The sequence below is a fragment of the Saccoglossus kowalevskii genome, chromosome 19, assembly GCF_978046115.1.
Source record: "Saccoglossus kowalevskii chromosome 19, keSacKowa6.1, whole genome shotgun sequence".
NCBI lineage: Eukaryota > Metazoa > Hemichordata > Enteropneusta > Harrimaniidae > Saccoglossus > Saccoglossus kowalevskii.
In genome coordinates, this window is record NC_140659.1 from 14,503,732 (window position 1) to 14,527,630 (window position 23,899).

The window sequence follows — 23,899 nt, forward strand, 5'->3', positions numbered from 1 at the left end:
CCTTGGCAGTATCCTAATAATATTAACTGTTCAAATTTCAAACAATTTTTTACATGCGTTGTGTACATCGCTATGATTCCCATACGAACAGGACACTGCTCAACGTCGACTGCCAACGTATCATCGTCAAGTCATTCATGCTTTTTCACCATGCACTTTGGTGCTGGTTGTACTGGTCTTTTATTTTTGGTCTGTCTGGGTACGGTGGTGTAATTTGTTTTTTGTTGAGTAATGGATAGTTTTTCTTTTAAGCTCCTGTCTTTGAACGTACGGGGCATTAGGAATTATTTGAAAAGGAAAAAAAATATTCACTTGGTTAAAACAATGGTAGTGATGTTATCATGCTACAGGAATTGTACAGTAAACAAGAGATTGAGCAGAGATGGGCAAATGATTGGAAGGGTAATATTGTTTATTCTCATGGAACCAGTCATGGTAGGGGGGTTGGTATTATGATCAAAATATCATTGGATATCATGGTTCATGATACATTTAGAGATAACAATGGTAGGCTAATTTGTATGGATGTTATAATTCAGGGTATTAACGTAATTCTTTGTAATATTTATGCACCCAATTGTCCAGTTGATAAAGTACCTTTTTTCAATCAAGTTTGCTCTAAGATTGAGGACTTTAATCCCGAGGGCGATAAAGCAGTTATTTTGAGGGGTGATTTTAACCTGTGTTTAAACCCATTTTTGGATAGACAAGGAGGAAGATTCAACAAAAACATTTTGAATATTGTGAATGAAAAGCTAGCAGTATTGGATTTGATTGATATATGGAGGGTTAAAAATCTCAATTTAAAATGATATACTTGGCGGCAGAGATCGCCAGTCATTCAAAGTCGTCTGGGTTATTGGTTTATCTCAGACTTTCTACAGGATAATGTAAGATCGGTTGATTGCCTCTGATCATTCTGCACTTTTTTTTATATTTAAGTAACGACTCCATGGAATAAACACGGTACATCATACTGGAAGTTTAATAATAGTTTGTGTCTCGATCAGGACTTTGTTAATCAAATGAATCAGAATATTAACACTTGGGGACAGGATACCCTAGACGGGGATGCCATTGGGACATGGGAGTTCATGAAATATAAGATTATGAGATTTTCAGTTTCCTATACAAAGAGTAAAGCCCAAAATAAACGAAAGAGATTACTTGAATTGGAGAAATCAATTAAAGATTTGGAATCAAATTTAGATGATGAGAATGATATGGCACTTTATACTGATTTGAAACTACAGTTGGAAAATATTTTGGATGAAACTCGTGGGTTAATAATCAGGTCCAGGTGTAACTATTATGAGATGGGGGGAAAAAAGTAATAGATATTTTTAAGTTTAGAAAGAACAAATAAAACACGGTCAACAGTGAGGCGTCTGAATGTTGATGGTAGTGAAATTAGTGACCAATATAAGATTAATAAATGTATTAAAGAATTCTACTCTAAACTTTATGCTGTTAAGTCAACTGATCTCTGAAGCAGTAATGCTGAGCTGTTTTTTAAAAGTGATAACATTCCCCGTTTAGTGTGAGGGAGAATTAACAATGACAGAATGTTATTCAGCACTCCAGTCATTGCCTAACAAAATAACACCAGGGAACGATGGTCTTTCTGCTGATTTTTATAAGACATTTTGGCCAGTAATAGGAAGGTATTTGCTTAATAGTATTAATTATTCATATCATAAAGGTCTATTGGGGGTGTCACAAAGACAGGATGTCATCACATTGATTGCCAAAAAAGGTAAAGATAAAACTTATATTTCAAACTATCGGCCAATATCTTTAATCAATGTAGATGTTAACATTGCATCCAAAGCTATTTCAAAGCTATGCTTAATGTCTTGCCTTCCATAATTCATCCAGACCAATGTGCATTTGTAAAAGGCCGCTATATTGGGAACGCTATACGAACAGTTCTTATGTGGTACTCTAAACAAAATGATATGTCAGGTGTTCTAGTGTCTCTAGATTTTTACAAGGCATTTGATTCGGTCGACCATAGGTTTATTATTGAAGAGTTAAAACTTAAAGAGTTTTAACTTTGGTGAATCATTTATAAATTGGGTGAAAATGTTTTATAAAGATGTTACTGCTTATGTCATGAACCATGGTATCTCAACTGATTATTTTGAAGTGGGTAGAGGAGTTCGACAAGGAGACCCCCTATCTCCTTATCTATTCATTGTAGCTATTGAACTGTTAGCAATTGCAATTAGAAACAACAAGTCTATTGAAGGTTTTATTTTTTTTCATAAATGTATTAAACTGGCAATGTATGCAGATGACATTACATGTTTTATCAAACCAACATCAATTAAAGTTTTGTTTCAAATAACTAATAATTTTAAATATTGTTCAGGTTTGAGGTTAAACCAAGATAAAACAGAATTATTGTTGCTGGGTTATGGGCACAAGCCAAAGAAAAAACCTGAATTTGTTTTAAACTGGTCTGATGGTATAAAAATACTGGGCATTTATGTAACCTATGATGAAAACAAGTTCTTTGAAGAAAATTTCAAAAATAAATTAACAAAACTGAAACAAATATGTAATCTGTGGTCTCAAGATCACTCAATTATTGCTAAGATTCTAATTTTGAAAACATTCGGCCTTTCACAGTTTCTTTTTATAGCAACAATGATTCATACACCAAAACCAGTTTTCAAAAATATAGAACAGATTATATTTAAGTTTATTTGGAACGGGAGAGACAAAGTTAAAAGGAATACATTGATCTCCAGTATTGAAAATTGGGGTCTTAATATGATTGAAGTTGACTCTTTCATAAAGACACACAAAATAAAATGGGTTAAAAAATTTATCTCTGGTGGTCTTGCTGGATGGCAAACTATTATGAATAGGGTTTTAAGGGGTTTTGGGAGTAATATTATTTGTGTAACATTGAGATTAAAGAGTTGATAAACAAGGTCCCACTTTTCTATTATGATATTTTACAAGATTGGTCAAAAATTATCCTTATAAATTCTGAAACTGTACAGCAAATTGATAGCCAGATACTTTGGAATAATAAATTTTTAAAGATTGCTAACCACTCAGTGTATGTTCGGGGATTGGCAAACAAAAATATTAATAGGATTGGGGATTTAAGTGACACCAATGGAAACTTTTACAATTGGGGTTTTTGGAATACTAAAGGTATAATTTCTCAAGTAGAATTTTTCCAAATTCAGGGAATATAAGATGCTATTCCAAGGGAATGGAAAAGTATAATTCATAGAAACAGACATACAAAGGTTGATTATGCTGAAAGGATTTATTGAAGTCCTCCTATATAGATATTAATTCAATTACAAGTAAACAAATTTATAAATTGTTATGCAGAGATATTGTTGAGACTCCAACCATTGTCAGCCGATTTCAAGAACTGTATGGTGTATCCTCGGAAATGAGTAATGTGATATTTACACTTCCTTTTCAGACAACTATAGCTTCAGCCATGAGAGCTTTTCAGTTTCAAATTTTACATAAGATACTTACCTGTTAATGCAAAATTATTTGAATGGAGCCTTGTAAATTCTCTTTTGTGTTCACTCTGCCAATTGTATAATGAAACAATTGAACATCTTTTAGTTGACTGTCACCATGTTCAAAAATTATGGAATGCATTGTAGGCAGGGTGTAGTATTATTCAACAAATAGAGTGTAATAAAGTAAATATAATTTTAGGTATTTTAAATGATGACAATCTAATTTTGAACCATTTTATTTTACTGTTCAAAAAGTATATTTATAGCTGTAGAAGAAATGCTACAATCCCTTCTGCAAATGCGTTTAAATCACTAGTCCGTGAAAATAGAAAAATAGAGTTGGAAATAGCCCTATATAAAAGAAAGGAACAATAACACTATCGTAAATGGGAGCTCTTAAATAATTGGTTGCCTTAATACAAGTAAATTGATCTTGTTTTTGTTTTTGTCTCACCACCGTATACCAGACAGCGTTTGTCATGTACATTTTTTTGTACATTATGTCATCTGCTCTGTATCTTTTTCTTATTGCTTTATCAAGTCATTCCGAATAACGAAATGTATTTTGGCAATATCTCTATATTATTAGATCAAATACCGTTCTAGTACTTTTCATATTGTGGCTTAAAATCCTATTTGTGTGGTGACTAAACTGCCAAAAAAATTGTGTGAGTTTTATATGTGTGATATATGGTACACTGAAGCTATGTACTAAGAACTTTGTTTGTAATAACATTTATGTAATACTGCCACGCACGTTTGGATTAAAAAATAACGTTACCAAGTAGTCACTGGTGGACAAGACAACATGGCGGTTGAATCGTTACTTCACATGGGGCACAATTGCAGAAGCTGTACCTACACACGAATTGGTGACTTCCTAAAATACATGACCTTCGATCGGGGTTGATGCTCAGTATATACGAATTGGTATATAACATTACAAATAAGGTGGAACAAATCATGTGACAATATAATGATAATAACGGTAATAAATCCTAGCTTAACAGTTGAACAGAACAATCGTATACAGTCAGTGGGGTGAATACAGTCGAATTCCGCCAGTTTTCAACTCGACAAGCGGTCGAACTTGGCTGGGTTACGTGTTAATGGGTTTGTGAATGGGTGTTAATGGCTGCGAGTGACGCATTGTAATTTTTCCACAGTCTGGTACAGACTGCCATAGTCATCTCACAGAAAAAAATAAATGTGGTAGATGCACGGTTTCAGCGACGCAACAACTACTGTAAAAAATTTTTTTACTGAAACATATGTTTTAGTGCATTCGATATTATTTTACATTTATACAACACTGTATGAATGCCGTAATGTATACATTTTTTTGGTACAGAATGGCGAGAGACCTGTAGTATTATTTAGTAAGATTTATTTATCAATCAATGAAATTTATATAGCGTCAGTATCCAATACGACGTATTGTTCAGATGTGCTGTACAATTAGTTGTTGTCAAAGGATCTGGTAAATACAAGAGTTTTAAGATTCTTTCTAAAGTTATCTATTGTAGGTTTTTGACGCAATTTTATTGGTAAAGTGTTCCATAAGCATGGAGCTGCTCGAGAAATTGCTCGCCCACCAGATGTTGCTAGACTGGAGTATGAAAACGCATTTGACTGAAGGGCGAAGTGCGAGGAGTTGATTTTAAGTGAAGAATGTCATATATATAAGATAGTTAAAGGCCATTCAGAGCTTTGTGGGTAGTGCACATAATTTTGAAAACAATTCTGAGGCGTTTCTTTAATGGAGCATGTTTTTCAAGAAGATTGGATAGCACATGATGAAATGACAGTCTGCAAATCAGTAAAATCTTCAACTGATATGGATGCAATATGGCGATATAATAATTGACGGTTAATATGAGCTGTTTTTTGGAATGACAAGATGGTGTGAACCAGGAAGTAACCTAATAATTGTAGGGGATCAACGTTGACAGACTTGATTTCTTCACTAGCATTGATAAGAATGATATCTGGTAGGGGTTTAGATGTTCTAAAATTTTCAATAATATTTTTGAATTTCGGAGCAGATAAATCATGTTTTTCATCCACATGCAAATTTAAGTCTCCTGCAATGTAGAGATGACCTGTATATGCAATTAATTTCTCAAGTGTGCAACTCAATTCATGGAACAACTGAGAGACTGTAAATTTATTCATTACGGTTGGAGGTGGATGATAGATGAAGATGAGCTTTGAAGGTTACTCCATGATGGGAAAGTGTAGCTTCTGTGGCTTCAAATAATATTATGTTACATAATGGTTTCCAGGCTATTAAACTTAGAGATGATATGTGGATAATGGCTACACCTCCACTAGCTGAATCTGTACGTGGTGTGTGTTTAAAAGTGTATCCAGTGTATTCTGCAATTATGTGCCCATCTCCAACATCTTTCAACCAGGTTTCTGAAAGTTCCAGTATATCAAACCTTTTCCCCAAATATAATCTTAATATCTGATGATTTGTCGCGAACTGATCAAACATTCCATGTGATGAGTAATAGTTGACACTGACGTTAAAAGGCGCCAGGTAAAAACATTTTGGGGACAAATTATACTTGAATTAGATTATTCAAATTAACACGACTTGATCATTCGAATGAATTTGGTTTAAAAGTAGTTTTAATGACCCTGACTGGTCTAACTTTGTTGATGCTAGATCGAGTGCCTATGTGTAGCTGGTTTGGATTGCAGTTTCAGTTTCAGCCATCAGCCACTCGAGGGTACAGCTATGGCTGTGAACGTTCCAATAAAAATGTGTTGCATCTTTTTATTCCCATCGATTAATCATTTTAAATGTTCAATATTTTTAGTTTCAGAGTTTTAATGTACTGCTTCTTCTCCCAAACATTAAAAAACGTATATGTGTGATTGTTAGCATATGGGATGAGATCAAAAAATACTACAATAGCTTATTTTAACGTGACATGGACCAAAGCCATCCATGATTCGATCTAACACACTTACTGCGTTAGATTATCTTACCGTGACATGAGTCAGGGCCGCCCGTGAATTGTACATGTCGCCTCGTACAATGGTATATTTTCACCGTAACATAAGTGAGTCCAAACCGACAATGAAATTCCGCCACGACAAAGACATGAAAGAAGGTGATAATTGCTGTTCACCAGTGGAGTCATGTACTTCGTCGAGTAAGACATCATTAACACTCACAAAATCACAATAAAATGGGGAAGAGGTCGCATATTACGGCGTAGCAAACATGGGAATTGAAAAACCGCCTAATACAAACCCCTACGGTTCGAATTCTACCAGACAAACACTCACCGGAGCCAAAGCAATCGTTTTGGCTTCCCCATTTAACTAATCGGAACATTGAAGTAGTTAGAAACGTTTAACAACTTGTATTGGCGGAAAATATTTAAACGCGACTTGTTTACATTAAAAAAAGTATTAAATATTTGACAACACATTTGTTCTCTAAATTTAACAAGTTTTAATGGTGGAAATTAATAAAACTCGATCATTTGACATCATTACCAGCAGACAGTGTACAAGAGAGTATCACTATTGAGCTATAATTATTCACAGAAACGTGTCTTGACATTAGGGTTAGGGTCGGGTCAGGTATGGTCAACGCAAATGGCAAACATCAAATTGTTCGAGACGCAAGGTGAACATCCCCTCTGCCTTCCGGTGCCACTGTCACCGTTTACACAGTCAAAGAGAAAACACCAAATTGACATTATTGACCATGGATTACTTGTGTGCTTAGTGATCAAGAGGACGCCTGTCTCTTCTCACAAACACTAACTTGCAATAAATATGAGTATTACAACAAATTATTTATTTGTGTAACTACACACATGTTTCAGTGGATGTCAGCAATGTGAGAGATCACAGATTCAAATCCTCTGGTTTGCGAGATTTTTAAATGACATTGAACAGTTCTATAAATAGAACTTAAATCCTATCATTTTTTGTATATGTTATAAACACATACAGCTTAAAGCTTCAGAACTGAATTACAGAACACAGGAATACTACCTCCTATAGAAGCCAGTCAAAGTATGAACAGGGTCACAAGTCATATGCACACTTCATTTGTATTGACCGCCTAAGGATTACTAAATCCCCCTTTATAACTTTTGCCCTCAAAAATAATAAATCGCCCGTTTTAGAATGTATCCCCGCAAATTAATTAATAATTACAAGCACCGAAACTGCACTTCATGAATAAATTAACATAATGTAAAAAAAATGCATAAAATATAGGCAGTCTTCTAGAATTATGCTCTATTTTATTACACCACTCAACTGGTCCAAAAACGCTCGATACGAGAACTCGTTGGTAGAACTGTAAGTACGACCATTAACTGACAACACAGTGAAGCAATAACCATGTCTGGGCACGGTGGACCCGGTTCAGATGACACGTTTCTGTTCTCATCAGAGTCGGTAAAGGAAGGCCATCCAGGTGAGTTCGCTTTTAGCAATGACCATTGTATTGAATCGCCATAACAATCGTTCTATTGAAACGTGCACAACCTTGTGCAGCGCCATCACCATTTGGCTTCTTATTTATTTAGTTTAACTATATAAAATAAAATATAAAATGATATTGAATATAGATATTGATTATAGATCTATCATTCACCTATGAAACATGTGGCAACTGCGTATGATTTTATATACCATGACACAAAACAACCTGTTCCCTTTATCTTTATAAATATTCACAATTAACAATAGTTACAATTCATACTAATACAAAAGGTTTTGATTGGCATATTGAAAAACATTTGAAAACAATTTCAAATGACGTCTCTGCGCACTGCTCTCATTGGCTGATTAGATTCAGCTTGCAGTGAAATTTATAAATGTTTATAAAGATGAAGGAAAAGTGATTTGTTAATGTGCCAATAGTATAGTTCTACTCGTAGTATATATTTATTGAGTGATATACGAATATGCATATGATGATATTTGTAGTGTCGTGACCTTTAATTTTATAATTATGAGTATGATGTAATCTTGTAAGATCTGAGAATAAAACACCATTTTGTTTGTTATGCTAAAGACTGTAACCGTGTCTCACAACAACGGTACAATTGGCGACGAGGATTTAACTTGTTAAAGATAGATCTGAAGTCTCAACTGAAAATAAATTCAATTTTTTTGAAGCATCGTTGACGAATATGGCGACTGCACTGCCGGTATTTCTCGTATTTTCTGTACATGGCGAACGTATCTCAATTGGCCCACATTGGGAGAAATGGCTGAATAAATTTAACAAATTTCTTGTTGCTTTTGACATACATGATAAAGTGAGAAAAAAAGCTTTATTACTGTTTTCGGTCGGAGATGAGGTTACGGACATTTTTGAGTCGCTTCCAGACAGAAAAGGAGGAGATATGACACAACAACAAAGGCTTTGAATAAATACTAAGTTAACAAAACATACGAAGTAAATGTGCTCCGACGTGCTGTACAGAAATCTGATGAATTCCTAGACTAATAATATACACGTTTAAGACAATCAGCAAAGAACTGTGGTTTCCACGATTTTGATGAGGAAATTAAGTCACAACTTGTGTCGTCAAGAGGTGATTTATCGCTACTAGGTTTGTTGGATTCTGGTCGTGCATTTGAGCTGTCAGAGCATCATGCCAAGGACATAGAAAGTCATGAACTTGAAATGACAGAGGTCAAAGCAAACTAAATGATAGGGTTCAGCAATTCCATCGAATAGAGCTAGTAATTCACAGGAAGAGTTTAAAAATAAGCGTGAAGCGAATGATTGGAGAAGCGAATAAAGGGTCTTAGTCAGTCTGAGAGAGATCTCCACTAGGTGAGGCTAGTCTTGACAGGGCTCCACGAAGCGAGAGAGTCTTGGGGGATTTTTCCCCGAGGCATTGTGTCTTGGAGAGTTCTCGATGTGCGACTAAGGCTAGAGGAGTTGACACGTATCTACCTGTGTGTGTCTTTTTTTTGATCGACAGGTGACGAACTCCCCGATCCCCCGATGGAGGTTTAATAACACGATCATTAACCGCATCATAGCTAGTAAAAAGCTATTTTTACTTGCATTTACTATATTTTCAGATAAAATCTGTGACTGTGTGAGTGATGCCATTTTAGATGCTCATCTTGAACAGGATCCCAACGCTAAGGTGGCATGTGGTAAGTATCAATGAATATTCATGAATTAAAAGATTCCTTAGTATTTGCGTAGTGGCTGAAACTCAGCATGTCACAATTGATTCCCCTAATATTTTGGTAGACCATTTTGCTAATTTTTATACATTAATATAATTAATATAACATTAGTTATTATCAAAAATTTTCACAAAAATGCCTTTAATTAAGAAAATGGTTATGAGTTTTGTGTGTGTGCAAAATCTCTGAAATTTCTGAGCAAATTTTGATCAAATTTAGTTCGTAGGTACAAAATTTACCTGGAGGTAATGTACGGACATATTCAGTTTTCGGAACATTTCTGGCTTATCAAGTAGCTAATTTGCATATTAACTCATTTCAGCCCCAATCTCAAAAACCTTCATGCGAATTTGAACCAAATTTGGTACCTAGGCATAATGTGCTGACATGACTAGTCTGTGCATATTAAGTAGTTAATTTGCATATTAATTTGCTATATATTGGTGCTGAACATCTGCAGAATGAGGATCCTAACCTTGAATGTCATTGCTTCTTCTGTGACTGTTGGGAATTCTTATTTCCTAGATATGTTTTATAAAACAACATGATTACATATTTCATACTTAAATGGGAGTTTTGCAGAATTTAATTTTGATTTGTATTTCCCTAAGTTTTTAATACCCCCTTCTCTCTTATTTGTTGTCGATAACGCATTATATTCATACAAAATGAGCACACGTGGCGAAGGACTTGATATTCTCAAAAACGGGATCTATTATTGTGAATATTAAACGATGACATAGTATGGAGAATTCTATATTGGAAGATAACTCTTATTGTAGATAATAGTAAATCAGTATCCCCTGGAAACTCATTAAATTATTCGAAAATTATTTTAAAATTTGTTCCCTATGTTAGATTTCATATCAATACAAATATGCAAATTTTTCAACTAATATCACTAAGCAAAATTTTGAGATATGAATATAAATAATCCCACTATAGAAACCAGTGTAAAAATTACAATTTTCCATAATATTTCGTTTTCTTGTATCTGAACAAATCATTTGGTAACCCATTTTGTTTCATTTTTTGGCTAATTCTGATGTTATGAACTCATATAATGAAAGTATATTGAACTTGACGTATAATCTTCAATTCATCTTTAACCTTCCTAATGCTTAGAACTACTGGTTTTCTAAATCGTACATTTCTTCACAGAATGTTTTGCCAGTAATGGCATGATATTGGTAAGCGGCGAGATTACATCGCACGCAGTTATTGACTATGCCCAGATTGTGAGAGATGTAGTCAAAGAAGTTGGATATTCATCCTCTGAAATGGGTAAGATTGGTATTAAGCTGTTTACTACCATGGTCAATAAATTAGTCGCTTTGCAAAAAAACATTCCCCGCAGAAGTTAGTTTTGCAAGATCTTTGTTATTGCAAGATATCCCTATGTAAATGTTATTGCCAGTAGCTAAATATTGCTGAGCACTTTCGTAAATTCGATTGTGATAAGGTTTTTAGGTTGTCAACATTCTGATGCGGGATTCTCTGTTTGTCAATGAAGATGGACTATATTATGAAATTAATATTCATTGTAAATGATTTCAGAAGCATTTTCAAAATTGGAAACACATCCATCTACCATTGAGTGTTTCTTGTATAACCATTCGATTTATGTAGTTCAAAATTACAACTCTTTACGTAATATGTTACAGAAAAAATGTGTAAAAAAAACCACATTTTTTTCAAAAAGATGATAAAATGTCAGAAATTGCAAAAAAATTGTGATTGTTTGTTGAGTTGCCTTTTTGTGTCAATTGCAGGATTTGATCACCTGACATGTAACGTGATGACCACGCTGCAGAAACAAAACCCTCAATTTTCACATTCCATGAATAAAAACCGTGATTTGGATCATCTTGGCGCTGCAGACCAAGGATTGATGTTTGGATATGCCACTGACGAGACTGAGGAATGTATGCCTCTCACCTCACTGCTGGCACATCGGCTGAACCGTAAATTGCACGATAATTGGAAGAATGGTACAATGCCCTGGGTTCGTCCTGATGGAAAGTGTCAGGTAAACATGTGTTTATTATATGAAACTTGTGTATGCTTTGATGTTTCCCCAGTAACTTTTAAACTTGTTTGTCTGAAATATATGTTTTTTTTGTTATAGGCGTGTGAGTTACTAATTACTTGTCTGAATGGCAATTTCACTGTCCTGGGCTATTTGTCAACCTTCGCGTTTGTTGTTATACTTACATCATAATGTCATCTGCTGCCTACAAACTCTAAATTATTTTGTTTTCCATTGTGTTTCAAACCCTAGGAACATCGGACATATGCTATTGCATATGCTATTGCTTACGCAGAATTTTACTAATCGTGTCGGTATAAATGCTATGAAGCCACTGCAAGACTAATTGTCAAAGAGAGAAAGGCGAATTGTTGAGCTTGAAAAACTACCATTCTCAGGTTCTGATCTGTCATACCATAAACTGAGAATAATGATCCGTTGAGCATCAGAGTAAATTTTTGTCATTTTCAAAAATGAAAAGTAGCATATGTTTTTTTTTTATTTTTTACAAATTTTCACATTTGGTTTAAAATTATCTAAAATATTGTAAAGAAATACATAAAAATAGGCAATATATGGCAAACATAATTTTGGCAGGACATGTTTTATTGATTCTAGCCTGTATGTACGACTGGAAGTATTTCTTGGATATCCACTGACTTCTGTCAAAGAGACTCGACACAAAGACAATTGTCTACGTCCGCTTATTACGTTTTGAATCAATCGAATATACACTTTATGCTTTACCTCAGGTAACTGTAGAATATAAAATGGACGACGGAGCTACAGTTCCATTGCGTGTTCACAATGTCTTGATGTCTACTCAGCATGCTGAGAAAGTATCAAACGAGCAAATTAGGCAAGATTTAATGGACAAAGTTGTGAAGGAAGTAATTCCTTCCAAATACCTCGATGATGAGACTGTTTATTATTTGAATCCTTCTGAAATGTTCACTCAAGGTGGAACTAGGGTAAGTTTTCCCAAGAACTAGAAATACTTCCCCACCCCTGACTTAAATACTGAATACTTCAGTCCCTAATGTAATAGGAAGGGAGTTGGAGGGGCAAGTGACCATAAGGAAGTCTTGCCTTCGAATTAGATCCACACATGACTATGCAGTACTACTTAACACTTCATTTACAAAAATAAATATTTGTGTTGTATTTTGTAATTAACTGTATTTGGATAAAATCGCACAAATTTTAATTTCACTTGAAATAAATTTTATTAAACACATAAAAATATCAACAAAGGATTTTGGCATAACATTGCGCCATTTTTTATCTGGCCTATTCGATGATTTGTAGAATAATTAGAATAAACATGTACTGTATAAAAGTTCCTTTTTCGATCACTGCGAGATCTTACGTTATGCATGAAAACAAACATGTAGCGATATTTTGTGATGTTTGTCTAATGTTTCTTACTGCAAATCTCAAAAATTTGCAATTGTAGTTTCAGTAGTTCATAGTATCAAATCATCCCTGCCCATTCTTGTGAGTGACAAACTAAATCTTCATGTTCACAAGATATAGCTGAATTCTCGGCCTAGATTTATAGGATGTTTTTATCATCAACGAAATGTTTAAGTTCAAGTTTTTTACCTGTAGAGTGACGCTGGTTTGACTGGAAGAAAAATTATCGTAGATACTTATGGTGGTTGGGGAGCACATGGCGGTGGCGCGTTTTCTGGTAAAGACTGCAGCAAAGTGGACAGGTCTGGGGCATACGCTGCACGATGGGTTGCCAAGTCGCTGGTCAAAGCAGGTCTCTGTAGACGTTGTCTATTCCAGGTATGTTGTGCGAGGTTCTTTCTAGAACATGCTACATCCAACTACTAGTGAATTAAGTAACAATAGTGGTAAAAAATAACTAAAGAAAACAGTTTCCTTGTGTGATTTGCATTTTGCGATCCACCTTATACACCAATGAAGGGTACAATTTCATGCTGGCGCTGTTTGGGCGTTATCCATGGCAACACATGTGGCTACATACATTTTTGTTATTTTCTTGCAATCTATTGTTCAGCAAGAATGTTAATGTGAATTGTTCCCCACCCAATTGAATGACATTTCTGAAAAGTTATTTGAAAATTTACTTATTTCAAGAGGAGCACATCTAAACCAAAAGAAATGTGCATTTTTTCATTTTCTCTTTTCCTGTGCATTTCTCTAATTCTAAATTGATTGACAAAAGTATAAGCAATGTTGCCTATATATTAACTTACATAAATGCAATGCCAAATGGAATGTTTGGGCAATTTGATCAAATGTTGGTCTCAATTTGACCGCAGTTCAAAAGTGGGGACTTGTTTTGTTTTGACTCTAATGCATGCTTCTGTGCGTCCATACCTGTATCTCTCACATGTCTGATCAACCATCATTCAAACTTCACAAATGCAATACGTATCTTGGCAACATATGCACGTCCATTCGTTTCATGACCTGATTCAAGATGACCGAATGCGGGCCAGTGAGTTATGACAAATTGAAATGAGTTGACATGGGCTGTGAGTTATGACAAATTGAAATGGGTTGACATGGGCTGTGAGTTATGACAAATTGAAATGGGTTGACATGAGCTGTGAGTTATTTTAAATTGAAATGGGTTGACATGGGCTGTGAGTTATGACAAATTGAAATGGGTTGACATGGGCTGTGAGTTATGGCAAATTGAAATGGGTTGACATGGGCTGTGAGTTATGACAAATTGAAATGGGTTGACATGAGCTGTGAGTTATTTCAAATTGAAATGGGTTGACATGGGCTGTGAGTTATCACAAATTGAAATGGGTTGACATGGGCTGTGAGTTATCACAACTTGAAATGGGTTGACATGGGCTGTGAGTTATGACAAATTGAAATGGGTTGACATGAGCTGTGAGTTATTTCAAATTGAAATGGTTTGACATGGGCTGTGAGTTATCACAACTTGAAATGGGTTGACATGGGCTGTGAGTTATCACACATTGACAAAGGTTGTCATGGTTCAAAATCTATACATGTTGTTTTTCAGGTTGCTTATGGCATTGCTATAGCAGAGCCCTTATCAATGGCTATCTTCCACTTTGGCACGTCTAATCGTACCGAGAAGGAACTATTGAACATTATCAAGTCAAACTTTGATCTACGCCCAGAGCCAGTGATAAGGTATTTGACCCTGTCCCCAGCATTGATAATTTTTGTAAACCTTCTACATAGTAATTATGTGCATATTAATAGGTCATTTGCAAATCCCTTTCACCACAGTCCACTTGTGTGATCTTCCACACAATAATTATATGTTCTGTTTGCATAATAATTAGCTAATTTGCGTCATCTACCGTTTCACCACAATTGCGAATGTTCGTAATATTCCACAACCTCATGTTCACAAATGTCCAATATTGATACCTTTCACATATAGTGAAAACCTGACTAGTTTTGTGCATATTTATTAGTTTACTGTAGCTGACTATATTTAAAATAATTAGCCTGATAAAAAGTATCCTCACCAATTAAGATTGTTTGCAAAACAAATAGGCTAAACATCCACAAACAATCGAGGAATTTACCAGTGCTTCCTAAAATCTGTACATATTAATTAGCATATTTACATAAAACGAATGGTCTGACTATATTGCACTTGAATCTGAAAAAAATATCGTCCAAATAATTGAAGGTTATTGACTTTAACATGGTTTAAACGACTTACTATTTTGATTACCTTTAGTAGTTTTAATATAGCATTATGAAGATTGCGGGTTTGACTCAACTCAGCTGCCCACTCAACATTAATAAAAATAGTACATACTGTCCACTTGCCAAAAATTAAACCGATTTGCAGCAAGCCTCTCAATAGGAAGGTTAACTAGAATTCCTGTGTCAAGACAAAGGATAATTTTTAGATATTTTGAGCTTGCCTCAATGATTGTATCTTAGTATCAAAAGTCGTAAACGAAATAAATTGTTTTGGCAGCAAAAATGTTTGTTGAATGACGTAATGTAAAACTTAAAAGCGCATATTTTCCAGAATTACTGTACTGGTAATTATTGCACTAACGAATACCGCCATATTTACTGCTACAATAGCATTTTTATAGATGTCGTCATCTGTGACTATAGATTCGGCCTAAGCATTGTTATCTAGTCACTATAGAGCACGTCCATTAAGACGCCATTTGGAGCCTATTAATTTATATCTATAACTGTGGCGTACTGTGGTGCATGATTACAATGACAATGCATGTTCTTATGGTCATGCGTTCGAATCTCATTTAAACTGCCTGTATTAAACATATTGTCTTTATCAAGATCCTTTTTCCAACAAAACAAGTGTTACTATCCTTTGCGTTATTCGCACTGCCATTTCAAATGCAGAAGTGCTTGAAAGATGAAATTAACAAGTTGTTATGTTCATTACACAGGGCCTTGGATCTTCGAAAACCAATATTCAAACAAACCAGCTGCTATGGACATTTCGGAAGACCAGAATTTCCTTGGGAAGTCCCCAAGAAATTGAACTTCTGAGTCATTCAGTATCTATGTAGTCAACATTATATTCAGACATTTAGAGCTAATTTGCAAGTTGATCATGTGATTTAATTCAATAAAATTCATTAATTACATTCTACTCATTGTGTTATATACCAGATTCAGCCGTAAATTCGCCCTGTGACGTTAAACGGCAGTTTGAGTTTAAAAATCGCACAGGGCGATATTTCGGCATTTTTAAAGTTGTTATTTTAATCTTTTCTGGTGCCTAAAAGTTTCACCGTAGTTATTGGCGCCAATTCATGATCAAGAGTATGATGTTTATTGCGACTAGCGTGAATGGGTAAGCTTTGACAATGAGCTGTTATCACTGTAAACAATGTTAAATTATTTTTCAAATGCTCAGTTTATCGTTTGAAGCAACTATTTTTTTTTTATTTAGAAACAAATCATGCCGCTTTCCATCAATATTCAAGCCAAAAGATCGTACAACCACATCGACAAATCTCTTTCGTGCTGCTTTCAATAACATATTTGAATGAGCTATGGTAATTTGAAGACGTTGGCATCATCCATAGTTTTCATTGGTTAATTAGCAATTTGACCTGTCATGTCAAGAACACCGTCCCAGGTCAAAACATAGCGGATATTCATTTCTACAGCATAGAGCGTTTAAAGTGCGATCGGAATCACTCGCTTACGATGAAATAAGTTGATATTTATTTATTTGCATTTCATAACAATTCAGTGAATTTACCTTTTGCACGTTATTATAATCATTACTCGGTAATAATCAACAACTGAGAAACGCAGCATGACCGGATTGCACTACCGCGATCATTTGCTACTAAGCAATGCAGTTGTGTCCGTTTTTATTTGAAACTTCTTAATACTAATAAAATGAAGACAAATCATTGTTAATGACACAGTCCCCGTCCAAAAATTTTTGAAACAGCTTCTGGCATGTAAAAATGACGATTTAACGCTTTTACAGAAAATTTGGGCGTCAGTTAGCCATATTGAATCGAATCACAAAAATAATGATGGTGTAGTTGTATCTCTTGGTATACTATCTTTGTACAAAATTTAAACAGAAACGTTCATAGCATTCAAGAGAAAGTAGCATGGGTACCATGAAAACAAAATGTCCGCCAGTCGGCCATATTTGTTTGAATCACGGAAAAAGTATGACGTGCACCTATAACCAAATATGTATGACCACCATACCAAGTTTGATTCAAATCGGCCAGGGCTGTTCTATCCAATGTTTGCAAAGTCCTACTACACTGTGGGAACTGGGCTGTTCCAACCAATAATGTTTGCAAAGTCCTACTACACTGTGGGTCCAGCGCTGTCCTAAACATTGTTTGCCTTAATTTTGCCCTGATTTCAGAGAACTCTAATAAAATTTGACATTTTTGTTGTTGAACATGTACGTAACAGTCATCAATATATAACTTGTTATGAACTAATAACTCAAATTGGAATTGTCTGCTTGTTCACTTTACTCGAATATATTGCCAACACAATAATCCCCTTATATTTTAAAACATAGCAAACTTGATAAATATCCAGGAATCATATTTATAAAATGAAATCGTGTTTTTATGACTATCACGTGTACATCATTCATTAATCACTTTCGTTTATGACTGTTTTGTCGAAGAGGGCGCTTCCTTTTCAGATTTATTGAGGTTGTAATTTGTTTACGCATGGTTACTAGAAGTAACCGTGGTCCACGTTAGAAGTTTATTGACAATAATTGAACATTCCTGAGCATTTCCATGGGGTTGAGTTTTGAGGTGTCAAGTAACCGAATCGCATGCAGGATTTTCTGTTTGCCAAATCGGAGATGGGCTATTTAAACATCAGTAGTGTATGACAGGTTGTATTGTCGTGAAGACAATAATTGAATCAATAAACGGAACAATAATTGGGTTTTGATCAATATACCTTGAGAGAGCCGTAACTTTTAGATTAGATTGTTGATCTGTGTAAAACACCAGTGACGCGACTGATGGAATTTATGCCGAGCATTTTCGACATTATCACTGTCGCATACGACTAGTTTACCACTTCCGTGTGACTGAGAATGTTATAGAACCGTACTGTGTCTGGGTGGAATTTTTAGAAACTGGTTGAATAGGTAATGGAACATTCTAGAAATTTGTAGTAAGTTCCAGACTCATTATGTATGCTGATGTAATGGTCTATTTATAGACAGTGTGGGTATATATAGGGGAGTTGTTCAGCACTGAGATCAGATCGGAGATCTCGTTGAATTGTATTGGAGTTTAAGTATCTAGTTATTGGAGTAGTGGAGTTTTACCGCGTTATTGTACTTGATGTTTGCAGAGTATAATAATACCAGTACCAGTTGAAACCTCATCTGTTGGCTCCGAATTCGTATTATATCATCGCCGCCAGGGAAGTCTTTCTGTTACTGTTGCCATTTTGGTATTTTAACCATCACACCTGTACTATACCAATTACGGTAATATTACTTTGCGTGTGACAATCACTATTTATAATTGTTATCATTAGAGGCCACACTTACATTACGCCATACGACAAATCGAATGGACTTATGGTTCAGCCACGACTCTGCACTACTGTTTACCTAATGAGAGAAAACTTGAATCCGGAAAGCAGTTTGAAGATTATTTAAATGACCCAAAATAAATTTGTTCACCATGAAGGTACCAGTTAATATGGTATTTACTGCTTCCGTGTGTGGTAATAAGCATAAAATTAGTTATTATTTACGAAATAAATTAAAAAATCTTCCAAAGGAAAGTATGCTTTAAAAAAGAAACTGAAATCGACGCATGTTTTTTTCAGTATTATTTAATCCTATTAATTCAATATGTATTTGCAGACATATATTACAAACTCCAGAGACATTTCTAGAGAAAGGTAACGTCAGCTGATGCCTTTTCTTTGTACCAACTGTGCCACACTAACCGATTTATCGACCCAAGTTGCAACGGCAACGTTGAAAAAAAAGATATAAAGCCCATTTGGTTATACTAGAGATAATGTGCCTCAAGTTATACTTATATAAGAGCTTGCATTTGTTAACTGATCGCTATCATCGATTCCATGGCGATAACAAACGGTCAAGGATCACTATTAAACGCTCGGTTCAAGCCAACTACCCAATAGCGTTCACACATGTTAGGGACCGAGCATCGTGCATTTGCATTATCCTAATGGCATTCAACTAATAATACTTGAACGGCGGTGGTCGTCGCTCAGTACGTGTTCGAATTTCATGTAATCAAACAATGTATTTTACACGTGTTTTTACACGCGACGCAACGTTGACCGCCGACATATAGTCATCAAATCATTCCGAATCACAAAACCCAGTGAATAATTAACCCTTTTACAGTATAAAGGACCTTATGTATGGTCGTATACTTAGTCAGTCGCCGGTACATTCGCCTACCACTCATATAATAACACTAGGTAGGAAATGACATTGAAATTGTCTGAAAGTTGTATCAAAAGTTTGAAATTGAATTTTTTTGAAAGTTAAAAATTGAGCTAATAATTTGCAATATATAAAAAAACATCTGCATCGGTTTTGGATGACGCGGTACGCACGTACATGTTTGGGAACAATTTCGATGTCATGATGGCAAAGCTTTCCTACCTTGTATTACAGCTGTATTTGAATATTCTTTCGGAAATTTGAGATATTGTTAAAAAAATCCTGTACAGGGATATGTCTGATGTCAACTAATAATACGCAATTATCCAGGCAGTACTAGAAATTATTGCTGATATTGATCATGTTTTGTATTGGGAAGTTGGATACTTGAACGTGTAGTTCCAAGGCGTGTAGTAGACGAGCATAATCGTACTGTCACATGTTTTTCGTCTTAGCCTTGTCTTTTCGTCTTAACCGTCGCAGTCCGCTTCATTGAATCTTTAGTTTGATAATTGATAAACATATATTCAGTGTGAGACTGTTGCATTCAAGTTGTATTAATACAAAGATTATTCAAACTTGTCCCTTCCGTTGCCAACGTATTCAATATACGGAAATAGCATGTGTGTGCGTTTGCGTGAGTGAAAGATGCAGGTGAGATTTATTTTGTTCTTTCATACTCGAAATCTATCGCTAGCACCATTTATTTTGTCATGTCTCACAACTGAATGTCCAAGCTGATTTTGTTTTGGCTGTATTATATGAGTGGTCGGCGAATGTACCGGCGAGTATACCGACCCTACTTTATTATCCAAGAAAAATTCCGAGCGCTTGTGCATGTTGCCGGAATCTCATTTCAGATTGCTGACGCCAACGATAAGAAGAAATTCGAGCATATCATTAACGAATAAGAATATTATGGTAACTCGTTACTTTAACACCGGACATCAGAATATAAATAAAACTCCACGGATATTTGACCGCATTGCACACATTGATAAGATTTATAGAAATTTTAAACAATAAATTACGCTACTAACAAATACGTTAATTTTGTCATGTTATATATGATACAATTTGTGTGGTTGCTAGCTGTATAAATAATGGGTTGAAAATGACCGTTTTTGGTTAATTCGTGTTTAAAACTATTTAACTTCCGAACACACAAGTTTATCGAATGGGATTTTGACCTTTTTAAACATATGTTCACTAGGATGTATTTCCATTGAATAGTTTTTTTCACAATGCCATCTAAAAGTTTCACATTTTTAAATTGATCCGTAATTAACGCTATTGCCGATTGTCAACCTGAATGCGGTTACTTTTTTTCCACTCGAAACAATAATAATAATAATAATAATAATAACTTTATTTAATTAAGCGCAACAATTCCAACATATGAAGATCAAAGGCGCTGATACAATAAACAATCAGTCAAATATTAAAAGCACATTTAAATAAGTGCGTTTTCAGTCTGGATTTAAAAATGTCTACTGAAGGACTAGAACGAACAGACAGAGGTAATTCATTAAAAAGTTTAGGACCTAAATTTTCAAAAGCACGGTCTTTGTATAACACCTTGGACTTTTTACTACACACCTGACGAGTTTTAATAAGAAACTTTGATTCAGATCTTAAACTACGACTAGGTACATAAAATTCGATTAATTCACATAGATAATTTGGGGCAAAACCATACAAAGATTTATACACTAGTAAAAGTAATTTGAAATTGATTCTTTGTACAACTGGTAACCAATGAAGTTTAATAAAAATGTCTGTAATGTGGTCATATTTTCGAGCACGAGTGACAAGGCGGGCTGCTGCATTTTGTACACGAATAAGAGGTTTTATCTTAGTTACAGGGAGACCAGACAATAATGAATTACAGCTGTCTAAGCGAGAAGATATGAATGCATGTACCAACTTTTCAGTATCAGATTGGGATAATGATTTACGAATACGATTAATATTTCTTAGATGGGAATATCCAGATCTACAAATAGTAGAAATGTGTGTTTCCATAGATAGCTGCGAATCAAACAAGACACCTAAGTTTCTAGCACTTGACGAAGCACTAACCAATTCTTCACCAATTGCGATACTAGACAAAGGACACGAGTCTTGTGAGAATCTCCGAGACGACATGCACACAAATTCAGTTTTCGACACATTCAAAAGTAGGAAATTACAAGACATCCAATCGCTAACGTCTTGAATACATGTCTGAAGTATCACCCGGGCGCGAATTTGATCATCTTCAGAAACCGATAAATAAATCTGTGTGTCATCGGCGTAAAAATGATATTTTACGCCGTGACGTCGCAATAACTCGCCCAATGGACGCATGTACATTGAGAACAATAATGGCCCTAAGACGGAGCCCTGTGGAACACCGGTTTCTAATATAGACGTCATATCAGAAAATACATTTCCAATTTTCATTTTTTGAATGCGGTTACTCAAATACGACTCAAACCATTTGATGATGAGACCATTGAAACCAAAATTTGATCTCAACCTATCGATGAGAATCCTGTGATTCACAGTATCAAAAGCGGCTGAAAGATCCAAAAGTACGAGAGCAACTGAATTCTTAGAATTATCAATACTGCATAGTACATCGTTAGCGACCCGCAAAAGAGCCGTTTCAGTGCTATGTGCGGTCCGATACGCTGATTGAAACTCTTCATACAACGAATAATTCTCTAAATGTTGTTTCACTCTGGATGCAACGACACGTTCAAGGACTTTAGATATAAAAGACAAATTAGAAATCGGTCGATAATTTTTCAGCATGTTTGAATCCAACGATGCTTTCTTGAGCAGAGGTTTAATCAGCGCACATTTCAATTTCTCAGGAACACTTCCAGTGCGAAGTGATTCATTTATGATATCTGTTATAGGTGAAAGCAGGATAGAAAGGATCTTTTCATCTTTTAATATATTAGTGGGTAAACAGTCCAAATCGCACGAAACCGACGACGATTTTTTTATAATTTTAATTATTTCATCCTCCGTGGCTGGTTCAAAACATTTCAATTCATCACCAGAGAACTTGTGCAGTTCGTTAAAACGGTTTCCATTCAATAAATTTAGATTTAGTCCTTGATTGATTTTCTTAATCTTATCCACGAAAAACATGCTAAAACGATTCGCTAAATTTATTTTGTTATCGTGAATCGGCAACGCATTCAAATTATTTGTCGAGCCTAGAAGACCATTTACGATGGAAAACAGTTTTCTTTGGTCACCATTACAATCCGCGATCTTATCAGCGAAATAACTCCTACGTGATACATCAATAAGATCATTAACTTTATTTCGTTTAGATTTGTAGATTTGGCGATGGACAGTTAAACCAGTTCGCCGCCACGTCCGTTCAGCTTTACGGCGTTCAGTGCGGGCGTGGTAAATATCAACATTTATCCACGGCTCGGCCACACGAACGTGAACAGTCTTCTCAGTCATGGGGGCATGTTTGTCAAGCGTTTCCGATACAGCAGTGTTGAAAATACGTAACTTAGCTGTAGAATCTACCTGGTCAACTGTTCTAGTACACCCAGATTCGAGTAGATCAGATGCGAAATTATCCCTATCAAAGTTCTTGAAGCAGCGATAAGTAATTTTGGTACGATTTGATGTATTATCATGATGATTTGACAAACTAAAGAAAATGGGATAGTGATCAGAGATTGCTGCGGCCTGGTTCACTTCCAATGATAACACAATATTCTCACGGGTAATAATTAAATCCAAAATGTTACCAGAACGATGAGTAGGTTTGTCTACTAGCTGCACTAAATCATGCATTTTTAAAAGTTCCAGAAATCTGCAGGTGTCACGATTGTCTGGCTTATTAAAATGAATGTTAAAATCTCCAAGGTAGACGATTGGTGTAGTATCCAAAACGTAAATGTCTAGAAGATCCGAGAAATCCGATAAAAATCCATTAAATGTCAGTTTATTAGAAAAACTGGGAGGCGGGCGGTACATGAGAATGTACCTAATACGTCCATGTTTTGAATCAACAGTGATCTCTAACCACTCAAACGATGAAAATGTTTGCGAGCACGATGTATTTACTTTTGCGGTAGTTTTATGAACGATGGCGATACCACCTCCAGCACCTGTAAGACGAGGAAACTGTCTACACTTAAAGCCACTTGGAGTCAACTCAACGACGACAGGTCCGTCACTGACATCACCTTTCAGCCATGTTTCCGTGAGAAATAAATAATCCAAATCATGATATAAGATCAT

The 23,899-nt window shown here is 35.3% G+C and overlaps 2 protein-coding genes across 2 annotated transcripts; one reads left to right on the forward strand and one right to left on the reverse strand.

Moving 5' to 3' along the window:
• Positions 1-7,838: 7,838 nt before the first annotated feature.
• LOC100369824 (S-adenosylmethionine synthase-like) lies at positions 7,839-16,269 on the forward strand. Its single transcript, XM_085494008.1, has 8 exons — positions 7,839-7,956; positions 9,585-9,662; positions 10,860-10,982; positions 11,471-11,727; positions 12,480-12,698; positions 13,339-13,521; positions 14,744-14,877; positions 16,134-16,269. Exons 1-8 carry the CDS (start codon positions 7,881-7,883, stop codon positions 16,234-16,236), a joined length of 1,173 nt encoding a protein of 390 aa, XP_085350134.1. The 5' UTR covers positions 7,839-7,880; the 3' UTR covers positions 16,237-16,269.
• A 2,452-nt stretch (positions 16,270-18,721) lies between these two features.
• On the reverse strand, positions 18,722-23,899 carry LOC146730311 (uncharacterized). The gene is made up of 2 exons (XM_085493713.1): positions 22,259-23,899; positions 18,722-18,820 (listed from the first exon to the last, which is right to left on the reverse strand). The coding sequence occupies exons 1-2, from the start codon at positions 23,897-23,899 to the stop codon at positions 18,722-18,724; spliced, it is 1,740 nt and encodes a 579-aa protein (XP_085349839.1).